Source organism: Urtica dioica, chromosome 5, assembly GCF_054948205.1.
Source record: "Urtica dioica subsp. dioica isolate 48M chromosome 5, U.dioica_male_clone48M_v1_H2, whole genome shotgun sequence".
NCBI classification, from domain to species: Eukaryota; Viridiplantae; Streptophyta; class Magnoliopsida; order Rosales; family Urticaceae; genus Urtica; species Urtica dioica.
Window position 1 is genome coordinate 31524573 of NC_142760.1, and position 25056 is coordinate 31549628.

The 25056-nt window shown below is 39.2% G+C and overlaps 2 protein-coding genes and 1 pseudogene across 2 annotated transcripts; 1 reads left to right on the plus strand and 2 right to left on the minus strand.

Moving 5' to 3' along the window:
* Positions 1–11757: 11757 nt before the first annotated feature.
* LOC149397894 (calmodulin-like protein 2 pseudogene) lies at positions 11758–13578 on the plus strand (annotated as a pseudogene).
* Positions 13579–13593: 15 nt separating this feature from the next.
* Positions 13594–15630, minus strand: LOC149397895 (uncharacterized). The gene is made up of 5 exons (XM_089614905.1): positions 15095–15630; positions 14726–14873; positions 14279–14484; positions 14005–14178; positions 13594–13894 (listed from the first exon to the last, which is right to left on the minus strand). Exons 1-5 carry the CDS (start codon positions 15332–15334, stop codon positions 13808–13810), a joined length of 855 nt encoding a protein of 284 aa, XP_089471031.1. The 5' UTR covers positions 15335–15630; the 3' UTR covers positions 13594–13807.
* A 6026-nt stretch (positions 15631–21656) lies between these two features.
* Positions 21657–23014, minus strand: LOC149397896 (uncharacterized). Its single transcript, XM_089614379.1, has 3 exons — positions 22757–23014; positions 21939–22475; positions 21657–21830 (listed from the first exon to the last, which is right to left on the minus strand). Exons 1-3 carry the CDS (start codon positions 23012–23014, stop codon positions 21657–21659), a joined length of 969 nt encoding a protein of 322 aa, XP_089470505.1.
* Between the last annotated feature and the right edge of the window lie 2042 nt (positions 23015–25056).

The window sequence follows — 25056 nt, forward strand, 5'->3', positions numbered from 1 at the left end:
TCGTCCCCGTCGTTAAGAATCCCAAGGCAGGTCTTCAGGATCGACTCGCCTACTACGTCCCAATATCTCTGGTAGAAAATCGCGGGAAAACCATCACTTCCCGGGGCCTTAATAGCATCCATCGAAAAAAGCGCCTTTTTAACCTCCCCTGGCTCAAAAGGGCGCTCCAACTCGGCGTTCAAGATCCTAGGCTGTACGCCCGCTGAAACTAACCCGATTCTCTGCGAGGAAGGCCTCGCAGAGGAGAAAATGTCACCAAAGTAATCAGAGACGATCCTCTCTATCTCGATGTCTCCACTGTGCCAAACCCCGAGATCGTCCTCCAGACCTCTGATAGCATTCTTCTTCTTCCTAGCCGAAGCCTTGCGGTGAAAAAGCTTCGTGTTCTTATCCCCGCACCTCATCCAGGACATTCTGCTCCTCTGTCTCCAGTACAGCTCCTCCTTCTGAACTAAGGCGTCAAGCTGTCTCTCCTCCCGTCTGAAGGACTCCATGCAGAAATCCTGGCCCGATCGTCCTGCAAGCTCAACGATCTTCTTCTGCTTCTCAATCCTGTCTCTGCTCTCTCTGTTCCTTTCTCCGCCCCAGCGGGAGAGGCTCTGTCTGCACTGACAGATCGCATCAGCTAAGCTCGGACTCTGATCACCGCTCTGGCCTGACCCCCAAGCTCTACGGATCCGTTCGTCACACTTGGGCTCACCAATCCAAGATTCCTCAAAGAAGAAACGCCTCGGTCTCCTGCTGCGCCGGCGATCTCTGAAACCCGCTGTGAGCAGAAGGAGAGGTCGATGGTCCGAACTCCAGAACCTCAAGTGTCGCACAGTGGCCGCAGGGAAGAGATCGCTCCACTCGTGACTCGCAAGGCATCTGTCCAGGCGCTCCTCTAAATTTCCTCTGCGCCAGGTGAAGGGGTCTCCCTCAAAACCCAAGTCATGGATGTCGCAGTCCGAAATCATCTCTCTGAAATAAGATAACTGGTCGGGGCCTCTGTCCCTGCCTCCTCTAATCTCCGAGTTGGAGGCAACTTCGTTCATGTCGCCCCCAACTAACCAAGGGCCCGTGAAGGAGCTCCGGAGGCGACGAAGAAGCTCCCAGGTATGTCGCCTCTGGCCACTCACCGGATCTCCGTAGATCCCCGCAAATCTCCAACTCTCGCCTAACTCATTAACCAAATCTCCCTCAATGTGATATCTCGAAAACGTCCCGAGTAGGAATCTCACAGGCTCTTTCCAAAGTAACATCAAGCCTCCACTCCTACCAAGACAGTCCACCGTAATACAACCATCAAAACCCAGCAACACTCTCATTCTTTCAGCCCCCTCTCGCCGTAGTCTAGTCTCCGATAGAAAGATAAAATCATGACTATGGTCACGAACGTGAGCAAGGAGGGCTGACCTCGTCCCGGGGTTACCTAACCCCTGGACGTTCCAAATAACGCCTATCATCGCGTTCGGCGGCCCTCACTCTCGAGGGGCGCCGCTCTCTCATCAGAACCGACTAAGGTCAAATCTAGTGAACTAGAAACTTCCAAAGTGCGAGTAAAAGAAAATAAGTCTGTCGATCCTAGGTCATGTGTAGCAGAAAGTAAGTCTCTATCTCCTAGGTCATGAGTGTTAGGGCAAGAGGAGCTAACCTGGCTCATCTGGGTAGTGGAGGCGAGCCCCGAACTGATCCCTGAGAGGAGAATCCCCTTGCTAATCTCTCCGCCGCCTGCTTCGAACATGCGCACCATTTTCTTCACGTTGCCAATCCTCATCCCCTCGTTCGATTTCGTTTTACCAGGTCCGCCTTCGCTCTCTCCCGTCACCGCCAAGCTCGTCACCGCCAATTTTCCCGCCACTATAGTACCGCTCATCTTGCCCGGTTTGGATCCAGGGGGGCGTGTCTTCGTGGGCCCACTAGCAGCCTTAGTGGTAGCCCGCCCCCATGGACCCTGGACCGAAAGAGGAGGGGGCCCGCCAGAGTCAAAATCCGGGTTGATTTGGGGCCCAGGGTGAGCACACGGGATCACAAAGGCTGGCCCAAAACTGAAGCCATTTCCCAAGTCAGCAATCCTATTCAAATTGGGCTTATCAACTCTCGGCCCAGGAGGGTTTTCGAAGCTCCCCCCAGAGTCAACCACCTCATAGGGGTGCGTGGGTCCCAGTTTTGGCGCATAGCCTGCAGAGTCCACATGAATAACCTCCATCTCACCGGCTCCTTCTCCAAAGAACGTACTATCTTCAGAGTTATCAGCTTTTTCTTTTTTCCTAGAGTGTCTCACCTGCTCCAAAGGCTCCAAAGAGACGTTGGGTTCAGAATTCCCCAAACCCTCCTCAGAACCCTCCTCTTTTCGTTTAGGGCAGGTATTGTTTGCCTCTTTCGGGCATGGAATCCCGGAACCCAAAGAAATGCCCTTGTTCCGGGTGTGGAGACGACGCGCCTCGACCTTCTTCTTCGTCGGGCCCGGCGGTGGAGAACCTCCAGGCGACGGACCGGCTCTGGCTGACGGGGAACCAGATCCCCTCTTCTTAGCTCTAGTCGGAGTCGACCCGAGCCCAGGAGTACCCTCAGCAGCCTCGGCCGGCGTCGCCACACCCTCCTTCGAAGCGCCACAGTTCGTCGGGGTAGCATGCCCAGATCCGGTCGCCTTGCTCGAAGTCCTAGCCGGCTCAGACGCATCCATCTCCATCGCCGAGACACTCTCCACCCTAGCCGGCTCAGTCGCACCCAGATCCCGGCTGGCTCCCTTAGAAGCAGTGCTGGTGGCCGGTGGTTTCTCCGACGCGCCTCTTGGCTCCGGCTCAGCGACCATCGGCACTGGGTCTTCATTTTCCGGCGTCGCGTTCTGGGTCTCGCTGGTTTCTGCCACTCCAATCCCGCCTTCGTCTCCAATCCCGCCAGGGCTAGCCTTCGTTCCCCTCACAGAGGTATCCACGGAGTCCGAGTCCGGGCCGGCCCAACCCTTCGCACGCCGGGATGAGACCCCCTTGAAGGTCCAGGTGTCCAGGGTGGTTTTGTTAGGTTGATCTCCTCGCAGCCAGCTCCCGTACAGGGCCTTAACACCATTGTTGTTGTTCTTGTTTCTATCCTGGCATTCCGGTTCGCCGTGACCGAGTCGGCCACAACGGAAGCAGAAGTCGCCGAGCTTCTCATATCGGAAAGCAGTCCAGGTCTTCCCTTCGTCGGCTCCCAATTTGATAAACACTCCCCTCATCAACGGTTTCCCAATGTCAATGGCGACCCGGGCCCGGATAAAATCGCCGCATACCCGACCTTCCCTGGTTTTATCGACTTTTGAGACCCTGCCAATTTTCCCTCCGATGAGCTCACCCATTCGCGCCGACCTGTACTTGGTGGGGATTCCATGGAGTTGGACCCAGAACTCAACGAACCGGAATTCATCCCCGTTGTTCTTCTCGGCCTCGGGATCACTCAAGACCAGAAGGGCCTTGTCGAACGTCCACGGCCCCAAGTCCCACACCCGATTCTTGTCAGCCTGCTTCTCAAACCTGAAACAAAGAACACCTTTCCCGTGATCGCTGATCTCAAGTGTCCCGTTCGTTCTCCAGATTTTGGCCATGACGGTCTTGAGTGCTCCGCAGTTGTAGCCTTTACTTCGGAGCAGCTTCCCCAAGAGGCAATTGGACAGGTCCACCGCCGCGCTCTCAAGATCTTCATCTTCAAAAACCATAACCTCTCCGTCCTCATCCTCTTCGATGCCCATACCCGACCATTTGTCGCAGAAGTCATCCATACTCAGGGAAGAGGAAGACAACCGGCCACACACTCAGACAAGCTCACTAGAGAGAAAGCTGAGACATTTTTTCAATAGATCGTCCTTTTCACTCTAGCAATCTCTTATCAAATTTAGTATTAAAATTACACTATTTTGATGTGTTTTAAACACTATTTTTTTTTCAACTCATACCACAACACTAAATTCACACCAAATTACTATTCTCCATCCATTATTATATTATTAAAATTAAAATGATCTCCTTATAAATATTTCAATAATCATTATAATTATTATATATTTAATTAACTTATTAAAATTAGAAAAATTTGTTGCAACTAACCAATCCTCTAATTTCTTTTAAAATATTAGCGAAAATTTCATATTATTAAGAAAATAACTCACTAGGCCGAAACAAATTTAATTAACTAAAATAGTTAGTTGAATGTACTTCGGTCAATCTGAAGAAAATTAAATCAACTAAAACAGATAATCTAATTATTTTCCGCCACACGTAATTGTTGTTGAAGTTTTTGGTTGGGGGCGATTGTAATTACCCACAAAATTTGAGTTCACTGTTCCTCAATTCGCTGCCATTTGCGGCATCAGAGCTCTGATCGCCTCTACGGTGGGATTCTTTTGTGTGCTCCTCTTGTCCGCCGGGCATTGATCATTCGAACACCCCAAGTCCTCAAGTAGAGCATGGACCTCCAATGGCATGATAGTCAACATCATGCCTCCCGATGCAGTGTTGACTAAGTCTTTGTCGATGTGGTGAGGGCACTTTCTCAGCATCTCCTTGAAGCGCGCCCGTGCTTCGTGGAGTGATTCACCGCTCCACTGGCTGAAGTTGTGAATATCGTTGCGGAGGCGAGTCGTCTTCTCAAATGGGAAGACTCTGGCAAAGAAGACTCGGCAAAGCTCATCCCGTATGGTGATGGAGTCGGCAGGCAAGGATTGGAGGCAACTCTTCGCTCTGTCGCGAAGGAAGAAACGCAACCGAATTGCTTATGTCGAGATGCTAGGTCCTTTTGTAAATTTAGGTGAAATTAGGCATCTGTAAAGTTGAGTGAAATTAGGTGGTTGGTTTAGTTTTCTTATTTATTTATTTATTTATTTTTAGAGTTCTCTTTTAATTTTTCACATTTACTGATAATTTAGGATAAGATTAGTTAAATAAAGGGTAATCTAGCAACGTAGCCAATTTCAAACATGGTTTTAAGGATGTAGCCAACGTTTGGTAAATTTTGTAATCTAGTCATTTACAGAAATAAACGGTTAGAAAATATCGAAAATACCCTTATGTAGCATAAATCATAGAAACCAAATACCAGCCAACGTTTCAGCCAGGCGAAGTTTATCGTGCGTAAAATAAACGGAAATTAACAGAAATTAACAAAGATGCGGAGATTAACAAAAAATTAGAAAGAAATCTACGCTCAATAATCAACTTTGCCAAATATATAATTTTTTTTTAATTCTAAATGTATACACGTGTATTAACTTCGAAAATTCGTATTGAAAATTTGATCGGCTTGTGAATAACACCGTATTAAATGCGTATTGAAGTAAAAGAAAGAAATATCAATTGATAAAACCATCGACAACTTCAAACTGATGGGCAAGAAACCAAATACTAGCCAACATTTCAGTCAGCCGAACTTTATCGTGCGTAAAATAAACGAAAATTAACCAAAATTAACAAAGCAGCGGAGATTAACAAAATGTTAATTAATATAAATATACATCGAATATATTTATATACACCGAATATAGTTAACTTTTTTTAATTAATATAAATATACACCGAATATATAAATATCGGCTACAAATCCATGTTTCAAAACGTGGGCTACAGTTTTGCTAAACCAAACCAAGGTTAATATATTAACTACCATCTTACATAAATATGACACGTCATCAGTTTTGGCTACATTTGAAAATTAAACGAAACGTTGGCTAGATTACAATTGCAACGTTTGATGTGGCTTAAATCGACTAATTTTTCTTAAATAAATCTCCCTTGAACTTTTACATGATTCACAAAATATCCCTTGAAAATATTTACCCTAAAATTTTCTAATATATCACAATTCGTCCTGCCATCTAAAATTCTATCTCTCCGTCAAATATTTTAACACTTGAAAGTCCACATGACGCTTAGAGCATGGACAAAATAGTAAAATTCAAAGGATTTTAAGCATCATATATAGAGATATAGAGAAATCATATATGAAAAAAATCATATATGATTTACGAAAATCGAACATCGGAGCAAGAAGTTTTTGATGACTTCGCGGAAAAGTGTTGCTCGAATATTTTGGGTACAATTTGATGAAATCACGCGGCGTGCGTTTCTAGAAAATTTTACCACTTTTCTTTCCTTGCTTCGTTTTGATCCATTTCGACTCTCGATTGCTTTATTTTGTCGGAAAATGACTCCAAAGAGCTCATAGAAGCTCATTTACTCCCTTAAACCTGTAAATCATCATAAAAACTTAAAATCATAAAAAAAATTCCGAGAACTCGCTAAATTTAATTCTTGAACTAAAAAAAATAATAGAGCAGTGACTCGCTCAACTTTAGAGATGCCCGAATTTCACTGAAAGTTGGAAAAGTGAAATGTGTCTCCTCACAAGAGCCGATCTAAAACAACTTGTGAAACACGTATACCATACAGTCAGTGTATTTACTTTTGCTGAAGAAAGATAAAAATTAATTAAAGTGCCACATTTATTCCACATGCGAAGTAGAACATCTACTTTTCCAATCTTATTGAGAAAGGCCTTCACTTCATAACTAATTAAGAGTGTAATGATGTATAATAGTTCATTTTAATTATATAAAAAAAAAAAACTTAGGTAACTAACCAATTAAAACGTTTGAAAATGTTATATAACCAACGTTTCGTAAATCTTAAGTAAATAGCCATGAAGATGGCGTGACATTCATAGTTTGTCCTTTCATTGAAATAATAAAAAAAAAGTGGGATATTTACGTCAATTTACATGTGTAAATATGGAGACGGTTATTTACCTAAGATTTACGAAACGTTGGCTATACAGCAACGTGAAACTGTAAATATGACTATATACTTAATGGGCCCTTTTAGTTATGAGTCTTTTAGCTATATAGCCGTTTGATTTATTGCGTTTTGTATAATAATCAACCTTTTGTAAATTTCCTGTAAATAGCCACCTCAACTTATAGCCTTTCGATTTATTGCGTTTTTAGTGCCAAATAAGTTTATGTGGATATTTACAAAAATATTTCAAAAGATTGGCTATTTAGCAATTCTTAGACTTTCGATGGCTTATTTGACTAATTTTTTGTTTAATTAATTATTTTTATTAATTAATTGAGTAACTAAGTCATCAAAATTTAGAGATTTTCTAAATAGTCAATTTTTTGTCAATTTTAAGCAAATAAACATTATGGTGGTGTGGAATTGTTTAGATGGTTTTTGAATTTTATTTATGTCCTTGGAGTCTGATGTTTATTTAAAATTATTAACGAATATTTACAACTATTAATGTATTTTTAGGTTTGTTAATAATATCTCGAGACTATTTATTTAAAATTTAACGAAAATTAGTTATATAGTAAAATTATCTAGATATTTTTGCATAAATCGAGTTTAATTTTTTTATTTCTATCTCTAGTAACTAATTTAATTTTGTCATATCTGCTGAGAATTGTTGTGAGGGTGAGAGGCGGGATTTTTGAAGGTGTAAATGTTCAACAATCTAGCGAATCGAGTTATTCCAATTAGAATTCAACTACACTAGTGTTTTAATTGCAGTTTGAACCGATATTTGATTGCTTATTTTCCTTTTATTTTTTCCTTGGTTGATTCGTTTGCGTCGATAATGACCTTTAGTACTTGCTTGCAATAAAAAAATACTTTAGGCTAAAGTTATTACCGTTTAAACGAAGAAATAGCAGTATAAATATCTAATATTTATATTTTTTTTTTCGACGACACAAATATTAACTACCAAATTGTTAAATTTGGATGAAAACACACGTGCCAGTCGCAAAAAATTTGACACTATATCCTCCGAAAAATTTAAGGTATTTAAACCGTTATTTCCTCATAAAAATAAATTTAACTCCATTTGAACAAAAATAAAAATAAATTTAACTACATTTGACAAAAAAAATGTTAGAAAATTTTCAAAGAAAATGTTGAAATAGTTTTTTTTTTTTTTCAGAGTGTAGTAATTAAACATAGATTCTAAGTCTGTGGGGGAAATTTTCATTATTATAAATATGTTTAATAGCGATCATTGTGTTCAGTGTAGCTCGACAACTAAGAATCTTCAAGCTTAGCTTTTTGTTTTGTTGAGACCAATTTTTCAATCGGAAGTGAGGTACTAAAAAATAACACTATTCCCCATATTTTAAAGATATAATTTTTTTTTTCAAGAATGTTGTTTTCAGAGAACTAAAATTTTGATCTTATAATGTGTTGATGGATGATATTAGATAAATTGATTTTTTTTTTATGGATGGATTGTTTGGATTAGAAAGTCTGAATTCGAGTTTCATTATTATTCTATGAAATAAAACTTCTCTTTTTAGAAATCGAGTTTAACATTTATTTAAACAACTTTACGAAAGATTTAGTTAAAAAATGGACACTAGTAAAAAAACATCATTGGGTGCGACTTTTTTCGTACCTAAAAGTCAAAAGTCGCACCCAATGATTAACAATTTTAATAATTATATCAAATTAATTTCAATTACGTGATTAACAATTTTAATAATTATATCAAATTAATTTTAATTACATAAACAATTTTACCAATTTTACTAATTATATCAAATTAATTTCAATTACATAATTAACAATTTTAATAATTATATCAAATTAATTTCAATTAAATAATTAACAATTTTACCAATTTTACTAATTATATCATATTTACTAATTTTAATAATTATATCATATTTAAGATTTACAATTATCAAACTAACTACATTATTAATACATATACATAACTAAACTATTTAATTACCTAACTAATTAACTACTAGACTAATTATACTAATTACAATTAATCTAAAGTAGTTAAAAATACATAATTAAAAAGGCTGAGGCTAACCTGCAGGGCGGGGCTTGAGCACGGCAAGGCTGCGAGAGGCAGGAGGAGCATGGCGGGGCTGCGACGTAGCTGGAGAACAGCACGCGGAAGAGCTAGAGCACGTCACGGTTTTCCTGGAGCACTGCACGGTACGGCAGAGCTGTGTTCTTGTACCTGCAAGGAAGAAAAAAAAAGAGGAAGTCGGAGTTTGGCCGCTGGCTGAAAATTAAAGAGGAAGAAAAAAAAAGAGAGGCAGAGGAAACTCACCTTAGGAGGAGCACGACGAGCCTGCGAGAGGCAGGAGACGGCGGGGCTGCGACGGAGCTGGAGCACAGCACGCGGCAGAGCAGGACGCTCGATGGTGGCGTGGTACCCGTCGATGGTGGTCGGAGAGAGAGGCTCGGTGGAGAGGACGCTCGGAGTGGACTGGTGGTGGTTGTAGGAGAGAACTCGGAGAGAGAGAGAGAGAGAGAGAGAGAGAGAGAGAGAGAGAGGCTCGGAATTGAATGAATGAAAACGAAAGTGGAAATTTGTTTTATATCCTGACCTAGAATTTGGGTGCGACTTTGTCACACCCAATGACCCGTGTAGGTGCGAAAAGTCGCACCCAATGATATTTGTAAAAAGAGGTGGAAAATTTGGCCGCGGAAAAATTTAGGACATTTGGGGGCGACTAAGTCGCACCCAATACCCCGTGTCAATACTTGTGGGTGTGAAAAGTCGCACCCAATGATATTTTTACGAAAAAGAGGGGGAAAGTTGGCTGCTAAAATGTTTTCAGAATATGGGTGCGACTAAGTCGCACCTAATAGTTTTGATTAAGTATTGGGTGTGACTAAGTCGCACCCAAAAGTTTTGACGGACTTTTGGGTGCGAAAAGTCGCACCCAAAGTTAAAAAAATCAGCGAAAATTTTCCAATGCTGGTTTGAATTTTGGGTGCGAAAAGTCGCACCTGAAAGCCTCATTTGGTGCGAATTTTGTGTGCGAAAAGTCGCACCCGAATGTCTTCCGCATCGGAAAACAGTATTTGTAGTAGTGGGAGTCAATTTCTTTGGGAAATATGGCGACATTAATAAGTTTATACATTTACATGTTCAATCTTTGTATTTGTCATCCGCAACCCGTCTTTTCGTCTCTTATTAATGGCTAGGTATTTAAAATGCAACTAAAACAAAATATTAAGTATTTATGTTGTTATTTTATGTGTTTAAATCGATTATTTCGATAAGGATGTTTAAAACTCTTAAATAAACAACAATTGGTTGCCTGAAATTGCATTGAACAATATCTCTATTAGAATAATATTTAAACATATTTTACAAACTAACAAGCATAAAGATATGCAATTCGAGCTTCCAAGAACCATTGGTTATAAGAATTGTTAACCGCGTTTTTGGGTTGACACTTAAAACCGTCGGTGGGTTGATCTAGGGCAAGACCCTATGACTGCACGTAGGTTGAGGGTGGTAAAGTTCTTCTCTTCTCGTCGTCTCCGTCTCGTCACTTCATCAATAGTTTTCCTTCGTGTTCTTCGCGTACGTCGCATTCATCGAATTCTTCGAGTTCGTCGTGTTCTTAGGGTTCTTCGCGATCTTTGAGTTCTTCACGTTCTTCGCGATCTTCGAGTTCTTCACATTCTTCATATTCATCGAGTTCTTCGAGTTCATCGTGCTTCGGGTTTCTCGCGATCTTCGGGTTCTACGCGTTCTTCATGTTCATCAAGTCCTTCGAGTTCATCGTGTTCTTCGAGTTCTTCGCGATCTTTGAGTTTTTCGTGTTCATCATGTTATACATCTGAAAAGGATAAGAAGCGTGAACTAGAGGGACGCGGAGGGATTTCCCTTGGCGCGCTCTCCGACGCTCAACATTAGTCGGGTTGTCTTTCGTTCTTGGTGAGCGATTTGTGCTCGTCTTTATATTGCTAGAGATAGATATATATATATAGAGAGAGAGAGAGAGAGAGAGAGAGTCGCGTTCTAAATTATGTAGAGTTTTTGCATGTTGAGAGAACTTACCTTGTGTTGTGAGTGGTTGGTCATTTACATTTGGTGGCCGAGTGATTGGTCAATTTTCTTGGCGGCCGGGTAATTGGTCACTTTATTTGGCGGCCGAGTGGTTGGTCACTTTCCTTGGTAGCCCAGTGGATGGTCACTTTATTTGGCGGCCGAGTGGTTGGTCAGTTTCCTTGGCGGCCAAATGGTTGTTTACTTTCTTTGGCGGCCGAATGGTTGGTCACTTTCCTTGACGATCGAGCGTTTGATCACTTTTTCATGATGGCCGAGTGGTTATCACTTTTGGTTGTCGAGTGCTTACTTTCTTCATGACGATCGAGTACTTTGTGTCGAGAAAGTTTTGACGCGAACATGTCTTTGAGTTTGAATCTTCTAATAGTGGCTTTGGGCCCTTGTATTATGTCTTGTCTTGTCGGGGTTTTTTTTTTTTTTTTGCACTTAGAGTGTCGTTTTAACCTCGTAAAAATGACTGCATAACAATAATTCATCTCATATTCCTTCCTGCTCTTAAGAACCATTGGTAATAAGAAATCGTCTAAATCATTATAAATGTCTAACATCAAAATCAATTTGGAAGACTTCACTAAATATAGTGTAATTTTTACACCGATGGTAACACCATTTGTTAAGTCCTTCAAATAATGTCACCGTCGCTTATAGTGACAGAACACAATTTTTTTTTAATTTTTTTTTAATTTTTTTTTATACGTCGATGCCCTGAAGTTTGAGCAATTTAAGATAGAACTTGTAGTGACACAAAAGCATATGCTTTTACCCACGAGCCTCACGCTAATAAAAAAAAAAATTAGAAACAAAAATTGATGGATAATAATATTTGGGAATATTGTTTATTCCAATTTCACGCGTTTTGTGGGGATCAAAAGTAACGCACACTCACACCCAGACACATACCTTAAACCGCGTATTCATTTAAAAGCAATTAATAAACAAAAACCCATGCATATACATATTTACAACAAGGAAGAAAAAAAATCACCATAATTCTCTCAACCCCTTTTCTTCTTCTATTATTCTTCTCACCTTTTTTTTCCTTCCCTCGGCTCTCTGTTCAAAGGCCAAAAGATGTTGCTAAACCTGCTGTTACTATCAATATTATTCATCGCAGGAGTGTTTAACCTGTTCTTCTATTTTCCCACCAAGAAATTCTATGCATGGTTTCAATGTGTTTTCTCATCATCCACCACCACTAAAAAAACGACAATAACAACTTTGCCATCGAGGCCTTCACTAAAAACCCACAAAGAGAAGAGCAAGAACGAGTCGGAGATGCGAAAAGTGTTTGCGACGTTCGACAAGAACAGCGACGGATTCATAACGAAGCAAGAGCTCAAGGACTACCTGAGGAACATAAAGATGTTGTTGAGCGAGAACGAGGTCGAAGACATGGTGTCGAAGTTGGACTCAAATGGAGATGGGTTGATTGACTTTGAGGAGTTTGGGAGTTTGTGCGAGTCCATGGTGGGTGGTCATGATCATGATGAGCATGATGATGATGATGATGGTGAGTTGAGGGAGGCTTTTGAGGTGTTTGACAAGGATAAAGATGGGTTAATTTCAGTTGAGGAATTGGGGTCAATATTGTCATCCTTGGGATTGAATGAAGGTAAGAGAGCTGAGAATTGCAAGGCCATGATTGGGAAGGTTGATATGGATGGAGATGGAATGGTCAATTTTGATGAGTTCAAGATGATGATGAAAAATGGAGCCAATTTTCTATCAACCTCTTGATCATCTTTCTAGTTAGGTATTCTATTTTGCTTGTTTCTTTCTAACAGACTGCCAATTATCAATTTCCCGAAGAGGAAATTTAGTAGTTAGATTCTTACTTCCCACAAAAAAAAAAAAAAAAAAAAAAAAAGTATACCGGTTGATAATAGTTTTCAAGGTGTGTTGTGTGAATTATTGCGTGTGCTATATAGTTTTTAAGAATTAACTATGGTTGTCATATTAATAAATAAAAAAAAAGAGTTCAGTTGCTTGCATGTATTATGATGACCAATTTTATCTCCATTTTGTGGTTCATTGTTGTTAGAGTCACTACGCCATATATAATGAATCCTGACCCAATTATGTATCTAGTCAATGTTTCTGCAAGTGTACTTTGAAGCAGCCAAAGGACAATTCTCTAAGTGTAGTCTTAAAGCAGTGTATATATATTGACCACATGTTATATATATATAAAAAAAAAAATGTTGACCTTTGACATTTGTGTCGTCAAACACTCGATCCTATAGTTGCTGATAAGTTACCTTTTCATATAGTAGATACATGATATTTTTTTTGTTCCAGAATTCAGCTACTGGCAAAATCACATGAAAGTTCATTAGTTAAGCAATTTAGAAAAGAAAAATAAAAGGAACAACTTTTATGTGTTCTTAATGACAAATTAAAATGGCAGCTCTACAAATGACTTTTCTGTTGTGTGATAAAGTATACCACGTTCTTCCAAACTTGAATCATATGTGACACATTCATTATTTCGCCTATTCAAAGCGACTGTTTTAATATGTCTCATAATTAATTATTTTCCTTCAACTTCCACCTTTGATATTATAGGTTTTCATATGGTTAAAGTTGAATTTTACTTTTTCTACTAAAATCTAGGCTTACTCTATTTTAGAGCAATAATCGTGATATAATTGATTGATAGTCTTCTTATGTCAGCTTAGGTCACAAGGAGAAAAAAAAAAATTCAAGAAGAGAACTCATTCAATATTATCATAAATAGCAAGCACGAAACTGAGCAAGAACGTATTGATGAATGAAAATGCAATTAAATATCTTTAGGTATTACAGTTGTCCGTGAGTACCGACTTTCTGACGAACAGGAAAAAATAAATAAATAAACAGACCCATATTACATCTGTTTTTAACACATACATCAACCAGTAACTTGCAATTCAAGACACCTCCGGTTCACCGGACGACAAAACAACATTCAAGTCTAACTCTGTATCATCGTTGTCACTTAGAAAACATCGGGGTTAAAATGCCCGGGAATGGAGTTGCTCTTCTGAGCCTGCTTCAAGTGAAGAGTAAGTGCGTAATTGTTGACCTGCAACGAAAAGAAAACAAACAGATTAACGATTAGTCTCAGAAATCGATAAAATTTTTTTTTTTTTTTTTAAATAGCGATTATTTGCTATTAGTTTCGAGAGTTCAAACCTCCAAGGTTCTCAATTGGTCCTGGTACTGAGTCACCAGTTGCTTCAATTGGTGCAACTCCTTGTTCCTATCATCGAATTCCTTTTGCCGTTCGTGCTGAATTGCCACTGCACGCTTGAGAATCGTATTCTCTTGAAGGAGCGTTTGGACTTGCTCGTTAAGCACTACTTTCTCCTACAAGAAAGAAAAACGAAAACCCCGGGTCATCAACAAATCACCCGCAGAACACAGCAACAAAGCACTTTCCACAACATCTCCAAGTAGAAGAACGAACCTGGTGGAAGTTTTGGGCCGTATCTGAGCTCGCCCGTGCGACAATGGAAGTCTCCAAGACCCCAAGCAGCCTCGAAGCGCGAGCTCTGGCATCGTCCATGGTTGCGGCGCTCATGATCTCTTTGAGAAAGAGCTCAACCCAATCCGCACCGTCCTTTGGGAGGTTGTCCTCATTGACTACCGGGACCTCCACATTGTTTGTTGTCGCTGCAAATCGAAACAACAAATTTTTATTCTTCTCGTCAATCTCAGTATCCAAAGAGGACTTAGATATCTGTGAATATCATATTAGAATAAACAGAAAATGCCTCAGTTTATTAGGATTCTAGGGGCTCCCTAAGAATGGCTCAACTAACCAAATTTTTCAACTCGAGTTCCCCGAAATACTAGTTCAATCAACAATGTAAAAAACATCCTAAAATATTTCCACAGAAGAGTTTGAACAAACCTTGTGGTTGTTGAACAGTCGCTTCGGAAGCAACTTCCTGTGCAGTTGGGGCGGGAATTTGGTGGTCCGATCCAATTCGGAGCTCGTTCAATCTCCTTATAGCCAAATCCAGATCGTCTCTGCTTTCTTCGAGCGCTCTTTCCAAAAGCTGAAATCAGGACAGCAATTTAAAAAATTTCAGGCATACTATTCGCGTTAACAAGATGAATTATACAGAAACACACCACCAACAATAAGCGAAATTCAGTTCCAAATTCAAAAAGCCATACAAAAACTATTTAATTGTATGAAGAAAAAACATCGAAACAAACCAATAATTGTGACACATGATACATAAAAAGAATGAATAAGGAAATCCCCAAACCCAACCTGTGGATCCATATCGGGAAAAATTCCCTTGAGATACTCAATCAAGCTCAAATTCGATTGGGAAAGTGTCACAAAAGGGTTATAAGCTGAAGACTTTGGAGACGAAAACTGAATCGGCGACGAGGAGGAGGAGGAGGAGGAGGAAGAAGAAGAGGAGGAGGAAAATCGGATTCTCTTGGAAACTTGACTCGCCGGAATATCTTCGAATATGGATCTCTTACCACACACTATGGCAGACATGATTTGCCTCCCTCGATCGGTGGCTTTCTCTCTCTACTCGGTGATCATACAAAAAAACCCCCAAAAAAATCGTTCTTCGAAGCTTATAAGAGAAAAAGTCGAGATCGAGGTCAACAGCCGAGTTGACCAAGGGTTTCGATTCCGATTCCGATTCCGATTCCGATTATCTTATCCGCACAATCGACGCCGATTCTGGTTCCGATTGATCGTATCGGTGAAACGGATTAGGGATTTTTGGGATTTCTCGGTCCGATAACATTCAAGGGGAGAGAGAGAGAGAGAGGGTTTCGTATGCAAGGCCAGAGAGAAAAGAAGGAAAAAAGAAAAAGAGCGAGGAAGAAGATTACGAGGCGTTGACTGAACGACAAATTGAACTGTGACACGTGGATCAGCGGTCAGTATGATGAAATGGCTATATTTGATTGGACTGTTGATTCGACGGTCATTTGTTGTTAATTAGTAGTTAGTTGTGGTATTCAGATTGATCCCTGCCGTCTTTTGAGATTGACAACTTGACATAGAGCCACATGATTACTCTTATTTATTATTTGATTTTACATAAATATTTCCCTAGATTTATTTTCTTAGGAATGAAAATAAATATATGTGGGCCTTGTGAACGAAGAAAAGCCCATTCGGGTATCTAACTCCAGTGGGAGTCAGTTGATCCAGCGTAGCCCAGTTAAGCATTAAAGCGATTTCGATTTAGACTAGAAATTTGGAAAAACAAATAAGCATGGAATTAAGTAATTTCTTGAATAGTCAATGAATGAAATATGATCTATGTTAAATTCCGATCCCATATAAAATACTTCCAAAAAACAAAACAAAACAAAAAAAAGTAAAAACAAGAATCAAAGATGCGCAATATTTACCTTGGTTTGGTTGTTGCACTTGGCATGGAAATTCACGTCAATCTGAGGGGTCCTCAACATATTCACCGATCAATCAAAACCAAACACGAAAACAATTTCTTAATCACCGTCTCGAAGATAAGTCCTCCGAAATTGACCTGCTTCCAAATTCACACAAGTTTTTTTTCTCCTAGTTTTCTTATCTTTTATTTGTGATCTCACGCAACTTATTCTATAACCAACGCTAAGTGCACACTCTTGTTAATGTATTTATAGGCGTCCCGTCATAAGTACGTCTAAAACATAAGTAGAGTCCGACTTGTAGTTGGAATTTTATTTAATCCCCATCCCATTATTAATATAACACGTAGGACGATAAAATCGAACAAGTTTAATTATAATATTATATCAGTTAAAAAAAATTATAATACTATATATACATCAATACATAAGTCTAGAATGTAAACAGATGCAAACAAATTTATACAGAACATTAGATGCACAAATTATCTTTCAACGCTGTGATAGATATTTAAGTCTCGTCTTCAAGTAATAACCTTTTTATTTTTCTATCTATTTTATTTTTAAATAGATAATTATCTATTTGTTTCAAAATAATGATATTAGTAATATATTATTAGAATATAGTGTTGTAATAGTGAAGTCAGAGTTTACTCAACTGTAATTAGTTTAGCCAGCTCATTAACTATACACCGTTAGATCAAAGATTGTTAAGGTTGTTAGAAGATCAACGGTAAATAGTCATGAGCACAAGTGTATTTATTCTGAGCAGTTGACTGCGTATCAATCAGTTGAGAAATCATTCACCCAAATCTTCTTCTTCTTCTCTGTTCAATCTCTCTATTCTCCATTTCTTCATATATAATTATAGATCGGTAAAAATGGCATTATTTATCCCTACTTTGATAATTATAGATTTTTATGCCCATTTCATATTTTTCTCATACTAATGTCCCACATTTACATTAATTTTACACTAAAACGGATATTAATTTGAAAACAAACTTGAAATGGGGTGTAAATGTCTACAATCAAAAAATCAACCATGTCCGTTTCTCAATAGATTAACCTTGTATAGTATCATCTTATAAAATGAGATATAATAATAATATTAAACATCATATGTAATAGGGGTTTAATCGGGTATTGGGCTTTCGGTTTTTTTCCGTGTTATCAACTAAAGCTTAATCAATTAACTTTTTTATTTTTGAAAAATCCAAACCAACCCATTAAAAAGTCAAACCAAACAAAAAATAATGGGGTTGGTTTTGGGTTGTTTCATTAATTTTCTCAAAACATTACTATTGTGTCATCGTTTTACAAGGTAAAAACACACCATGAGAGCAAAAATGACAACAAAAGACCAAGCTCGAGGTCCAAACCTTTGGCCAAATCAAGACGGAGCTCAACTCCAAACCTTAGACAAAAATGGAGCAGTAGGCAAAATGAGACCTTAGGCAAAAAGGGAACCTTAAGAAAAATGAGACCTTAGGCTAAATGATACCCTAGGCACAATGAAACTTTAGACAAAGGAACTTTAGGCAAAATGAGACCTTAGGCACAATGGAACTTTATGCAAAAAGGAACCTTAGGCAAAAAACGGACCTTGGACAAAAGAGGACCTTAGCAAATTAGACCTTAGGTACAAGGGAACCTTAGGAAAAATGATCCTTAAGCCCAAGGAAACCTTAAGCAAAAGGGAATTTTAGGGAAATTAAGAATTAAGCCTAAATGAGACTTCAGGCAAAACGAAACTCTAGGCACAAAGATTTCCTAGGCCAATCAAATCCCTCAATCCTCCATGGATCATATTAATACTCCTCATACCACACAAGACAAGTAAAATTTTTAGACTAAAAAACCTATGACTCTCACTGAACTCACATTTTTTCTAACTAGTAACATATTTCTCTCTCGACACCCAAGAAGAGACATTAGCTTCCTACCTCAATTAACAATGAGCACGACAAACTTAAAGAACACTTTTAGTATGTGTAATAAATCCTTAAACTAATTAACCACCATTGCAGCTTGTATATGTCTTGTCCCGATGGCCTGTTATTTTGTTTAATTATTGAGATCTACAAGATTTTCGCTTAGCCATCACCCAATACTGTGTAGTCACATGTAACAGAAATTGTAACGATTGGATTTTTCAGACCCTCTTACTTTAGTTATTTTTTTACTTATCAAATTTATGTATGAAAAAAATGAGGAGTTTTTTTTGTTCTTCTATCACGTAATACTCTTATAAAACCGTAATATAGAAATTCGCGAATTATATATTTTTTTCTTTGAAAAAATATATATTCACAAATACTAAATATAATAAAATCATACTATTCCTTATAAAAATAATTTGATTGAAATTTTTTTACCTTTACTTGAAAACTAGTATTTTAATACTAATTTAATAGGAATTAAATTATAATTAATTCGTTAGTCAAGCTAAGGAAAAACAATACAAAACTATAACATACTACTTAATCTATATAAAAAAATTTGTTTTACAAATTATATTAAATATAATTTATCTTATGCGTAACGAAAGTCTTTCTCACGTAGTTGCAACCATAACTCAACCCTCTTGCTATTGACGCTGCTGGTCCATACTCGTAACTTAGCAGTAAGTTGTTTACCTATTGCACATACATAAAATTATCGAGAAAATGAGCTATCGCTCAGCGAGAACAATATAAAACTCAATAAATAAGATGAGTAATGCAATGCATGAACCCATTATTAGTATTTTTGTTCTAAAGGTGACAGGATCTTTCTTTACATAAATATTTCTTAACGTCATATAAATTAAAAAAAAACAAATCGTTAATACTCATCACTATCACTTATAATATCATAACATAGCATAGCCTATAATTCATAAACGTAGACATCTAATCATCGAATAATATATAACAACTCATATAACATATCATCATACTTAAACATATCATACTATTGTCACGCCCCGGGAAAGATGGGGTGTGATTAGAATATAATCAAACAGCACTAATAAACTTCACATAACTATCCCACGGTGCATACTCAGTTATTTACTTTATAAGTCCAAAGATAAAAGAAAGAAAACGGAAATAAAACCAACCTTCGACACTTGATAGTCTATCCAACGAAAATCTTCAAACTCTCGACCACACTTAATCCCGAGGTCTTTCTAACATTTCTCCTTCTCACTTCCTGATTATAAGAAAAATTTGAAGAAATAGGGATGAGCCTAAGGCCCAGTAGGTGCTATAGTAATGGTTTGATTTTTAAAAAGATTTTCGAAAATAATATTTACTTTATAATAATAATATTCTTGCCACACGTAAATCACCATACACGTATAAGTATAATAATAGTCTTATACGTGTAAATCACCATACACGCACAAGTATAACTTGCAGGAATGTAAATAGCATGAATGTAAATGATAGAAATGTAAATGACGGAATGCTGATGCTAGAAATGTAAATGCAAGAAATGCAATTGAATTTAAATGTGCATCTACACCCATTTAAACGTATACTATTTCCTGAGCCCCTGTCAATATAACCCGTGACAATCCTCTGATCAGAATGGTGCACTCTCCACACCCTTATATATATACGATTGCACTCTCCGCTTCATATATATATACGTTTCCGGCTCTATCAGGATATACAAAACATTTTATTTCGCAAATACGGGATATATGTATAATATCGAAAATATTCTCAACTTCATAATCGGATATCCCGAGTTGTAGTTCCGCCACATTTTGAAAACGATTCTAGGTTTCGTGGCACATTCACAAACATTTTCATTTCGAAAATAATATAATCTTGAGGCCAAACCATAAAGTCATGAGAGAAGGGTTATAATAACCTACCTCGAGAGTAAGCGTCTATGTCGCTCTTCCACGAGACGTTCGCTCGTCCTGTGAACCCGAACGTTCACTAATACCGAGAATCCAGACGTTCACTTATTCCGTGAACCCTCTAAACAACTTTCATTTTTTAGTCCTATCACGGTAAATCAACCCGATCCTGAATCAGAATTCTACGAGTAATCCACAATACTCAAACTCAAACGTACGATTTAAAAGAATCGTAGAACCCAAAGACATATCCTCGAAACAAAACTTCAAACGATACGAGAACGTGTAAACTTGAACGAAAAACCACGATCAATCTCAAAACCGAGAAATAATTCTAATAAGCAAGCTCGTTCTCATGTAACTTATGATTATAAACAAAACCACATATCACTATCAAATAACCCACGTCATGAATCACAAAAATCATCATAATTTTATTTAAAACTAATATGTGTTATACTGAGATTGTTCTCACCTGGAGTGAAAAAGTATGGTCGTTGATCGTGAACGGTTTAAACGCTCAACTCGGTTCGAAAGCTAATCGGAAGGATTAAAAATTAGGATTTCACATCATACCCACTAAAAGGAATATTTTTTACAGTACGAGGTTTCTGGAAAATTTCAGAATTGAGTGCTAAGTGCAATTACTAAAATACCCTTATCTTTAAAAACAGGAGAAAAAGAAATTGTTGAGATAAATTCTGTGAAAATTCCAAAAAGTGTAAATTAATATTTTGAACATTTTCTTCTCAAGGGGAATGACCAAATTAGGATTCCAAAAATAACATAAACTAAATTAAAAGCATGGAGATTAAAAAAAATAATTTCATAAAAATTGGGACATGTCTGCGCATGTATCGAAAATACACTCAAACACATACAGTTTTTTTTTTTTTTTATCTAAATATTACCAATCTTTTATCATATTAAAAAAACACATTATAATTCTTTGTATAAAAATTTCATTCAAAATTACGCTGTGTAGATATTTAAAAATAAAAATAAAAGAGAAGGCGGAAAAGGGATCACCTAAGGTTTTATTTTATTTTGAAATAATAACGAGGAGAATGAGAGAAGGCGGATAGAAATTGTTGAAACGTAAAAGAGAGGTTGATAGAGATGTGGGAATTGAAATATGCACGTACCTAATGGGAGCATTGAAGACCTATATTCATTACTGGAAGGGATTTATTAGTTTCCCTTTTATATACGTTTAATATACTTGTTGATGTCGGTTTTTTATCGATCGACAATCACCAATAAAGACATTTTAAAATACGATATTTATTTTCAGAGGTTTAGAAAGACGTCGTATAAGAAACAATTTGGAAATAAATGTTATAACAATAAGAGGAAAATATTAATATTCTTTATTTATCGGGCAACAAATTACAAATAGGACGAGAAGTCGAACTCAGGATGACGAGCTTGAGACTGTGAATATATGAGTACAAAATATAATCGATTGAGAACTGGGATTGGAAGCTTGCGTGTGTGAAAATTATCGTCTCATCTTCTATTTATAGGCGAGATGGAGCTTCCTTGCCGCAGTGTTCTTCGATCCGCACTCCTCGTCAGGGCTGAAGTCGTCTCAGATCCGGTCTTCGCGGCGTTGTCTTTTCTTTGACTGACCGGTTCTTCTGACCAGGAGGACGTGGTCGAATTGGAAAACGTGGTTGGGCTTGGCCGCTCTGTCGAGATCGAACTGGGCCGAAGATTGACTCCGCGGGCCGACCTGCAAAATAGACAATGGGCTTTGGCTGATCTGAAGCCCATCTAAGATATTTATTTCAAATAAAAGGATTGTTTTTTTATGACCGCGTGATGTAATGTAATATTTCATCTCTCCAATCCCCCCTTCTATTATTATGACCGCGGTAGTGGTCATGGCAATAGAAGGTTGTTTGATTGCTTCGACTGGGATGATCCTTTTGAGGTACGGATCCGAGGTAGATGCCAAGGCAGCCAATGCGTCGGCCGAAGTATTCTCACCCCGAGGAATCCTTGTCAGGGAGAATTCTTCGAAATGTTTCGTAAGATCCTTTACGACTTTCAGGTAAGCTTCCATTCGCTCATCCTTAGCCTTGTATTCTCCGGAATATTGGTTTACCACGAGTTGAGAATCGCAGAAAGCTGCCACTTTCTTTGATCCGACTGCTGTAGCCAACCTAAGTCCGGCGATTAGTGCTTCGTATTCGGCTTCGTTGTTTGATGCGATGAAGTCGAGCCTGAACGATTGTTCTATAGTCTCACCGTGAGGGGATGTCAGGTGTATTTCCACTCCCGCCCCTTGCTTTGACGATGCCCCGTCCACTTTAAGTGTCCAGGTGCCTTCGACCTCTGTCACGGTGGGGCTTTCCCTCGGGAGTTCGATGATGAAGTCTGCTAGAACTTGCGATTTTGCGGATGTCTTCACTCGGTACTCAATATCGTACTCGCTCAGGTCAAAGGCCACTTAGTTAATCTTCCTGATTGATTAGGGCTATGTAGGAAACTTCCGAGTGGATATGATGTCATTACTATTATGGCATGAGATTGGAATTATGGCCGAAGTTTTCGCGCAGCAGAAACGACGGCCAAGGCCAACTTATCCATAATAGGATATCGAGTTTCAGCATCGACTAACGACTTGCTTGTATAAAAGATTGGACGTTGGTCCCCTTGCTCTTCTCTGATGAGTACTCCACTAACAGCCGCTTGAGACACTGTGACGTATAGATAGAGTGGCTCCCATGCAACGGGTTTTGCCAAGATTGGGGGTCTCGATAGATACTCTTTCAATTTTTTGAACGCCTCTTCGCACTTGTCGTCCCATTCGAGATTCTTGTTTCCTTTAACGACCCGGTAGAAAGGAAGACATTTATCTGTAGACCGAGAGATGAAGCGGTTGAGGGCAGCGATGCGTCCCGTCAACCTTTGAACTTCACGCTTATTACGGGGTGAAGGCATTTCTCGCAAGGCGCGCAACTGATCTGGGTTAGCCTCAATTCCTCGTTGGGTAACTAAATACCCAAGGAAATTACCGGATGGTACTCCGAATGAACATTTGGTGGGATTGAGTTTCATTTGATACTTATTCAATACCTCGAAACATTCCTCCAAATGTCTTATATGGTCGTTCTCCCTTAGGGATTTTACGAGCATGTCGTCGATATACACTTCCATCGTTTTCCCTATTTTTTATTTGAACATTTCGTTGACTAACCTTTGATAGGTGGCGCCAGCGTTTTTTAATCCAAAGGGCATGACCTTGTAGCAATACGTGCCTTGGTCATAGATGAAAGCTGTTTTTTTCTTGGTCATCTGGATGCATCAGGATTTGGTTATATCCTGAGAATGCGTCCATGAACAACAGGATTTTATGTCCCGCGGTTGCTTTGACTAGCTGGTCGATATGAGGCAGGGGGAAACTGTCTTTGGGACATGCTTTATTTAGATCGGTGAAATCAATGCATCCCTCCATTTCCCATTCTTTTTCTTCACGATGACAGTGTTCACCAGCCAATCTGGGTATTTTACTTCGCGAATTGAATCTGCACTGAGCAGTCTTTCGACTTCGTCGTTGACAACCCGTGCCCTGTCGAGACCGAGTTTTTGTCTTTTTTGTTTTACAGGTTTAAAACTGGGATCGACGTTAAGTTGGTGAGACGTGACGTCGATGCTTATTCCTGGCATATCTTCGGTTGACCAGGCGAAGGTGGACTTGTTTCGTTTTAAGAAACAGATCAGCTCTCGCCTAATACCACCTTTAAGCTTAGTTCCGATTCCGACACACTTGGAAGGATTAGAGCCATCGAGCTGTACTTGGACTGTTATCTCAGTACTCGGCGCATCAAGGGAGTCGGGTTCTTCTAGCGTAGAGACGCTCTCGTCCGACTCCACGTTCATTAATTGCTATTGTTCTACTTTAATTGTTTTAGCGCAATGTTTGTGGCTAGTGAGATAGCAACTGCGGGAGGTTGCCTGATTGCCTCGGATCTCTTTTATTCCCTTAGGCGTAGGGAAGCGAATACATTGATGAAAAGTTGAAGGCACAGCCCTCATCCTATGTATCCATGGTCTTCCCAAGATAATGTTGTAAGGGGAGAGACAATCTAGTACTTGAAATTCTACTATTTTGTTGATTCCATGTGTTTTTACGGGCAACCTAATCGTTCCTAAGGATGGAGTAGTTGACCCATTGAAACCTGTCAAATGGGTTTGTTCCCTTTCAATCTCGTCTTCGCTTATTCCCATCCTGGTCAGGGTATCTTTGAAGATAAGATCTACAGAGCTGCCTCCATCAATTAGAACTCTCGTTATTAAAGGTCTTCTTCTTTGGCGGGGGTCCTCGATCAACGTCTTTCAGTTCCCCTTTTGCATATTTTTCTGCAAGAGCCTTACGCATGGTTTCACAATTAACTGTGTCGTGGCCGTTAGCTTTATGGAAACTGCAATACGCATTGGGGTCCCGTGTCCATTTCTTTGCCTGGGGACCTCCCTCCTTAATGTCATCACCGACGTTGAATGTGTAATTAGGAGGGGCGTGTTGCTTTCTGGCATGAGGCATAGCGTCGTGGGGATTGATTCTGCGAGGGTTGCCCCCAGCATTTGTAGGCCTTACCCAAGTGTTGGGGGGCGGTTTCTTTTCAGCCGCGCGTTGCCTCTCGTAGGAAGCGAATTCCTCTTCGGCTTTCGCATAATTCGCAGCGTTATGAATCGCATCCTCTAACGTGAAGGGACGGTCAATAGTCATCTCTAGTTTCAGCTTCGAGTCATGCCTTAATCCGTTCCTTAGAGAGGTTATGGCAGATTCGTGGCATACGTTAGAGATTTTTTAGAGTACATCCTCGTAACGGATCATGAAATCCTTCAAGGATTCGTTCTCTCTCTGTTGAATTCCCCATAAGTCTGCTATGGTCAGATCGTCCTCCACGAACATCAAATAGTGTTTCAGGAATGCAGCCGATAGTTTCTCAAAACTATCGATGGAGTTCGGCTCGAGTTTGGAG